General features: G+C 42.1%; 1 protein-coding gene across 2 annotated transcripts in view; it reads right to left on the bottom strand.

Annotated features, from left to right (window-relative positions):
- The window catches only part of RP2 (RP2 activator of ARL3 GTPase), a 52,581-nt gene extending 45,295 nt beyond the window's left edge, over positions 1-7,286 (bottom strand). For both annotated transcript variants that reach the window (XM_078064901.1, XM_078064900.1), the window contains exon 1: positions 6,980-7,286. In XM_078064901.1, coding sequence (XP_077921027.1) covers positions 6,980-7,081 — 102 coding nt within the window. In that variant the 5' untranslated portion in view covers positions 7,082-7,286. The remainder of the gene's footprint in view (positions 1-6,979) is intronic.
- Between the last annotated feature and the right edge of the window lie 377 nt (positions 7,287-7,663).

The raw sequence follows: 7,663 nt of genomic DNA on the forward strand, positions 1-7,663 counted from the left end.
AAGTTAAACATAGAGTTACTATATGACTCAGGAATACCAAGTCTAGGTATATCCCCGAGAGAAATAAAAACATATGTCCACATAAAAAATTGTACACAAATATTCATAGCAGCATTATTTGTAATGGCCAAAAAGCGAAAACAACCCAAATGTCCATCAACTGATGAATGAATAAACTGGACAAATAAAATTTATAAGTAATTATTCTGTGGAATATTATTCACCAATAAAAAGGAATAAAGTACTGATACATGCTACAATATGGATGAATCTCAAAAACATGCTAAGAAGCCAGTAACAAAAGGCCAAATACTGTGTGATTCCATTTATATGAAATGTGTAAAATAGGCGAATCTATAGAGATAGAAAGTAAAATTGTGGTTTCCCAGGGCTGGGGCGGGGGGTGGGTGGAGAGAGGGAAGTGGGAATAACTACTAATAGGTATGGATATTTCTTTTGTGGGGAATGAAAATGTTCTAAAATCAGATCATAGTAATGGCATCATAACCCTGTGAACTTACTAATAGTGACTACTGAACTGTGTACCTTAAGTAAGTTGTATGGTAGATGTATCTCAATAAAGCTATTTTTTATATTAAAACTGTTTAATTTTATTGGCTTCATTATTATATGTGCTTAAATTTTTTTTATTTAATCACTTTAGAATAGTGTAAACATAAGGGATTTATGCCTGGCTTTATGTTTATACAGATTTGAATAGAATTATAATAAAATAATAGTCAAGTAGAAATCTATATTAGTCTTTTATAGGTATCCATTACTTATATATTTTTCCCCCAGAGATTGCACTTTTATTAATATTTCTATTTATATATACTGCATATATATCCGATTATAAAAATAAGGTGTGATTATAAAAACTTTAGAAAATTTAGACATTTATTTCTAGTCCTTTTTAGGACTAAATATATTTTTTTCTGTTTTTAAAAATATTAATTCCAGTGTAGTTAACATAGAATGTTAGGTTTCAGGTGTACAATACAGTGATTCAACAGTTCCATACATTACCCAGTGCTCATCAAGATGAGTGTACTCTTGATCCCCTTCACCTATTTTACCCATCTCCCCACCTACCTCCCCTCTGGTAACCATCTGTTCGTTCTCTATAGTTACGAGTCTGTTTTTTGGTTTGTCTCTCTTTTTTTCCTTTGTTTTGTTTCTTAAATTCCACATGAGTGAAATCATATGGTGTTTGTCTTTCTTTGACTGGCTTATTTCGCTTAGCCTTTATACTCTCTAGCTTCCATCCATGTTGTTGCAAATGGCAAGATTTCATTCTTTTTGTGGTTGAGTAATATTCCATTATATGTATACCACATCTTCTTTTTCCATTCATCTATTGATGGGACACTTGGGCTGCTTCCATAATTTGGCTATTGTAAATGATGCTGCAATAAACAAAGGGGTGCAAATTAGTGTTTTTGTATTCTTTGGGCAATTATGCAGTAGTGCGATTACTGGATAGTGGGGTAGTTCTATTTTTTATTTTTTGAGGAACCTCCATACTGTATTCCACAGCAGTTTGCATTCCCACCAACAGCAACAGTGCAAGAGGATGGCTTTTTCTCCATATCTTGGCCAACACTTGCTGTTTCTTGAGTTTTTGATTTTAGCCATTCTCACAGGTATGAGGTGATATCTCATTGTGGTTTTTTTTAAAGATTTATTTATTTATTTGAGAGAGAGAATGTACACGTGAGCAGGGGGAGGAGCAGAGGGAGAGGGAGAGAATCTCAAGCAGACTCCCCACTGAGCACCGAGCCCAACACAGGGCTCTATCTCATGACCCTGAGATCATGTCCTGAGCCGAAATCAAGAGTCCGAAGGCTTGGGGTGCCTGGGTGGCTCAGCCGTTAAGCGCCTGCCTTCGGCTCGGGTCATGATCCGGGGTGCTGGGATCGAGCCCCGCATCAGGCTCCCTGCTCGGCGGGAGGCCTGCTTCTCCCTCTCCCACTCCCCCTGCTTCTGTTCCTGCTCTCGCTAACTCTCTCTCTGTCATATAAATAAATAAAATCTTTAAAAAAAAAAAAAAAAAAGAGTCCGAAGGCTTAATCGACTGAGCCACCCAGGTGCCCCTCACTGTGGTTTTAATTTGCATTTCCCTGGTGATTAGTGATAAAGCTGTTTTTAAAATGAATAAACAAAGAGCTAGTTACCTCCTTTAAAAAACAGTAACAACAACTTTACGTAAAAGATTTAAAACATGTGGACAAATTCGTTGATCCTCCGGTCTCTTCCCCTTGAACGTGGGTGGGCATTGTGACTACCTCAACCAAGAGAATGTGGCAAAGTAATGCTACATCACTTAAGAGGCTAGTTAGAAAAAGCCATGCAGCCTCTCCTGGTCTCTCTTAGGACACTTGCCCTTGGAACCCAGCCATCATGCTGTGCAGAAGCCTGGGCCACATGAAGAGGCCCCTGGCCCTCAGCCCTAGCCAAACGCCAGAATCAACTTGCCAGCCAGCTCTGTTATTAAGCCATATTGAAAGCAGATCCTCCAGCCCCCAGTCAAGCTGCTGCATCTGATGCGACAGAGAGCAGAGAGCCAAACTTGATAAACCCTACACAAACCACAGAGTTATGAACAAAATAAGTACTTGCCATTATTCTAAGCCACTGAGTTTTAGAGTGGTTTGGTATGCAGCAATTGATAACTAGAATATGTACTTTACATACTTAAAAGGCTAAAAACAGCATCTAGCCCCCTACTCATTGCAGATACTTCTTTCTAGTAAGTGGCCATCCAACCGCTGTCTGAATCTTTTGACTAATACGGAGATCAGTTCCTCACAAATCCACTCCTTCCACTGATGAACAACCCCAGGAGTTATGATCTGCTTTATAATAAGACTGGTTCTGTCCTGTCCAATCTCTGGTCTGAGTTCTATCTTCAGAGGTGACCATTACTGTCTAACCCCCTTTTGTCAGGACAGGGCTTCACCCTGTTAAATAGTAATCTTTAGCATTGTCCCATTTTATAGCCAAGGAACCTGAAATGCACGAATTGACTGCTTTTTTTTTTTTTTTTACAGATTTTATTTATTTATTTGAGAGCGAGAGCACACGAGAGGGGGGAGGGTCAGAGGGAGAAGCAGACTCCCTGCTGAGCAGGGAGCCCGATGCGGGACTCGATCCTGGGACTCCAGGATCATGACCTGAGCCGAAGGCAGTCGCTTAACCAACTGAGCCACCCAGGCGCCCACGAATTGACTGCTTTATCCAAAGTCATGAAACAGACACCAAATAAAATGCAGTTACTTGAATCTCTGGTATAAGGCTTTTGTTTAGTTTTATTTCTATCAAATATGAGACAAATGTAATGGATACAAGATGTGTTGCCCATACTCAAATTCACTTATGCCATCATTGTTTAGAGGACAAATCCTCATTTCTATCATCTAGGAGGAGTACTGGTATGAATAACTGGAAAATGAAAACTACTTTTCTGTACCACTCATCTTTTCCTTGTTTGCACTTAAATATTTCCTGTTTTAACTCAATAAAAGCAGTCAGCTCTTTAAGGGCAGGGATAATTTTTATAATTTTGAGTCTTCCTTGGTGTTTGAGTACTTATATATTAAATAATTTGCCTAGCCATGAGAGGCAGCATACAGATAAAAAGTGTGAAAGCATTTCTTTCCAAATAATTTAAAAATGGATGGAACTAGAGGGTATTAGAAAGACAAATACCATATGATTTCACTTATATGTGGGATTTAAGAAACAAAACAGATGAACATAGGGGAAGGGAAGGAAAAATAAAATAAGGTAATAATGGACAGAGAGGCAAACCATAAGAGACTCTTGACAACAGGGAACAAACAGACAGTTGCTGGAGGGGAGGTGGGTGGGGGGATGGGATAATTGGGCGATGGGCATTAAGGAGGGCACTTGATGGAATGAGCACTGGGTGTCATATGCAACTGATGAATCACTAAATTCTACCCCTGACACTAATAACACACTATATGTTAACTAACTTGAATTTAAACTAAAAAAAATCTTACAATCCAAAAATATTTCTCATGCCAATGTAGTAATTGTACAGTAAGCTTTTCACTTTTTCCAAGTTAGCAGCAATAGAAAATAAGCTTCATACACTGCTGATTACAGTATATCAGTTGCCATGACAACACTTAGTCTCCAAACATTCTGAGGCAATTTCTCCTAGCTTCATTCCCCTAAGACTGACCCAATTACACAACTCAAAACCCAAAACCCAGAGGGTGCCTCTCAACAAAGACACTCTGATTACACAACCTAAGGAAAAATTTAAACACCACTTTTCCAAACTGCAAGGAAACTTTTCAGGCAATGAATTATGTTTTTACATCTAAAGTTGAACGGTAATTGTCTGATGTAACTTTAAAACATATCTCACTTATGTTCTCTGGGCTGTATTTGCATTCTGTTCCTTTTAAGGTACAACTGAAATCTTCTAGGGGCAAGCAAGACCATACTAAACTCAATAGAAGTATCACTGGACTAATACAGAACATTTGTACACTAGCCTAGATTGGCCTTATGAGAGATAAAGAACTAGAAAAAGAATCTTTAAAATCATATAAAATTTAGCAGGCTACTATAAATGAGGCACCCTAGAGTGCACTCCTAATAATTCCAAAAGAAGGGATGCCTGGGTGGCTCAGTCGGTTAAGCGTCTGCCTTTGGCTCAGGCCATGATCCCAGGGTCCTGGGATCGAGCCCCGCATTGGGCTCCCTGCTCCGAGGGAAGCCTGCTTCTCCCTCTCCCCCTACCAGTCCCCATGCTTGTGCTCTTGCGTACTCTCTCTGACAAATAAAATAAAATAAAATAAAAAATTCCTAAAGAAAAAGAAAAAATCCCAAAAAGGTAAAGCAATGTTGGGAAATGTGGTACCTCCACTGTCTCAAAATGTAAGCTAGTAATTCTCTTTCTCTAATAGGCCAACAGAGCTTTAAACTGGGTTGTTGTCAAAATATAATGTTCATCTAGTAAGAAAAATTCTGATTAGGTGAGTTGATCAATATTTTAACTTTTATTATGTACAGACCCAGAAGCATGAGCTTATTTTACATATCCAGTAATATGTCTTACACCTCTACAACTACAGTATCTACTAGTGTTCCCCAAAAATGTTCCCTGTAAGCTCAAAACTGTCTACAAATGGAAGTTTACATGCTCAGATGGGGGAAAAGTTTAGATGTTGGTGTCCACTATTCTATTTTTCGATGCATTTACTTAGCCAAAAAGCAAAAGAAAAAAAAATCACAGAATACATCCATGTATCTAAAAGGAGAAAGGGGCGCTTGGGTGGTTCAGTCGGTTGGGCCTCTGGCTCTTGATTTCAGCTCAGGTCATGATCTCAAGGTGATGGAATTGAGTTCTGCATTGGGCTCTACGCTCAGCCCAGAGTCTGCTTGTCCCTCTCCCTCTCTCTCTCTCTCTCAAATAAATAAATAAATAACATCTAAAAAAAATAAAAAGAGAAAGATTAACATATGAGATTCTAACTAACCTGAACATTGTTAATAAAGGTTAACTGTAAGACCATTTATTACGAAGTAATGAGTCAAAGGGCAACTGAGACTACTCTAAATAAAAAAATAAATAAATAAAAGCACTTTAGTTTTAGCCTATGGTTTCAACACACAAAGCTAAAATAAAAATCAAATACACAAGCTTCTCTATGGCAGACAGTTCAAGGTTAAAGAGCATTGTTAGAAATACTAAGGCTGAGGAAATGAATCTTTTAAAAACTGTCCACCAAATAACTTCGAATGATAGGTGCAATCTTCTTGTATGACAGAAAGCACACTACTTTCCATGCCTACGCAATAAAATGATGCTATCATATATAGATAAGAGAATTAATATACCATGCAACCCAAGAAGGATCTGAGAAACGGGGTAGAAAGATGCGGCTCAGAATTCTGCAAAAAGCTTCCAACTGCTTAAATCTGACACTTGGAAAACTGAGTTTCCATGAATAAATTATTCTGGCGATTGAAAATCACGCAGGAAGGGCTATGAAATCATAACAATCAATATGAACTTCACTATAAAATATCCATGCGTAAAGATATGTTGCATTAAGCAAGGAAGTAACTGTTCACAACGTTTATTTAAACATCTTTTTGTTTGGAAAAGAAAAATTGCCAAATCTATCAAAGTATTTTACTAAGCACAAATGCAGAACTATGTAGAAAGAGGAAACATTATGAAATTTATGACTAAGTGTGTTTTGTGCAACACTAGGGGACGTTTCAAAGCTTTCTCGTTTCTGGCTGTATACAAAAGTAAAAAGAAGGGCGTTTCCATTCATTGAAAACAATAGTAAAATATTGCCTGGCTTATGCTGGTTATTTTCACCATACAGTCCTGACATACGTTCCAAGACTGATTCGATTTTCATTATTCCTTTCGGGTAACTGGAAGAGGAGGAAACGCAAAGCCGTACGCTCAACAGTCTGCTTCGTAACTGAGAAAATTCAGCAGTGGAATATACCATTAGGCACCCAAGAGATTTAGCGGCTAGGGCAGACAAAAGAGAAAACAGCCACAGACGAACGTGAGCCGCGAAAAAGATGAGAATCGGTCCCACGTGTAACTCGAGGACTGGACAAAACCCCGCTCGGCGCTGCCGGTGAAATGAGCAGATTTCGGGGCATTCACGGCTCTCCTTGCTTCCCTGGAGTCCACCCCTGGAGCGCAGGGAAAGCCCCCAGGGCTCTGACAAGGAGCTCTAAGCCCCCTTCCAGCGCTTCGCAGTTCCCCGCGGCGCCCCCTCCAGCGCTGTATTTCACCGCACCCCCAAAAGTCACTCCCCCCGACTTCAACTACTCGCGTGAGAGAGGAGAGCGCGCGCAAGAGAGCTGCAGCTGCTGGGTCGGCCCCCTCAGCGCTCCCGGGCCGCCAGGGACCCTCGCGGGGCGGCTCGGGAGGGCCTGAGACCAGCGGCCGCGGGACTTTGGTTACCTTCTCGCGCTGGTCCCAGCTGTACTGCTTCGGCCTCTCCTCCCCGCCCTCGGGCTGCGACTCCTTCTCAGCCTTCCGCCTGTTGGAGAAGAAGCACCCCATGGTCCCGATTACTCCCCGCCGGCCCGCTCGTTCAGGTACTCCCTGGGAGTGTGGCGTGAACCCCGGGCGCCCGGGCCCCGCAGCTCTCCGGACACCGCCCCGCCAAGCCGCCCAGCAGTCCCCAGCCCGGGTTAGCCCGCCAGGCCCAACACCCCTTCTCTTTCTCCTCTCAGTCGCCCAGACGACCCATCGCAGCCAATGACCACTCAGCGCCCGGTGAGCCAATCAAAGCCCCACGAGCCCTGCGCGGCCTATGAAGAGAGGTCGACGTACGCACACAACCAATCCAGTCCCCGCTCCGGCGCCAGCCCCCAGTGGCGGGCCCTGCGGGCTCGGGCGCACGCACAGCCGACCCCGCCCCCGGCCCGGCCCCGCCTCTCCGAGGACGCCGTGGGGTTCCTGCTCAGAGTCCTGCTCGGAGTCCTGCTTCGGCAGCCGTGTCTCCTTGCCCTTGGTTCTCAGTTTCCAAGTTCTAGGCGCGGGAAGGATCCCTAGTTGAACGTTAAGCTTCAGTTTTATGATGCAAGTGGTGAGGGAACAGGAATTGCAGCTGACACAGGAAGAGGCCCTGAAATTCGTAAT

This window comes from Halichoerus grypus, chromosome X (genome assembly GCF_964656455.1).
Source record: "Halichoerus grypus chromosome X, mHalGry1.hap1.1, whole genome shotgun sequence".
Classification (NCBI taxonomy): Eukaryota; Metazoa; Chordata; class Mammalia; order Carnivora; family Phocidae; genus Halichoerus; species Halichoerus grypus.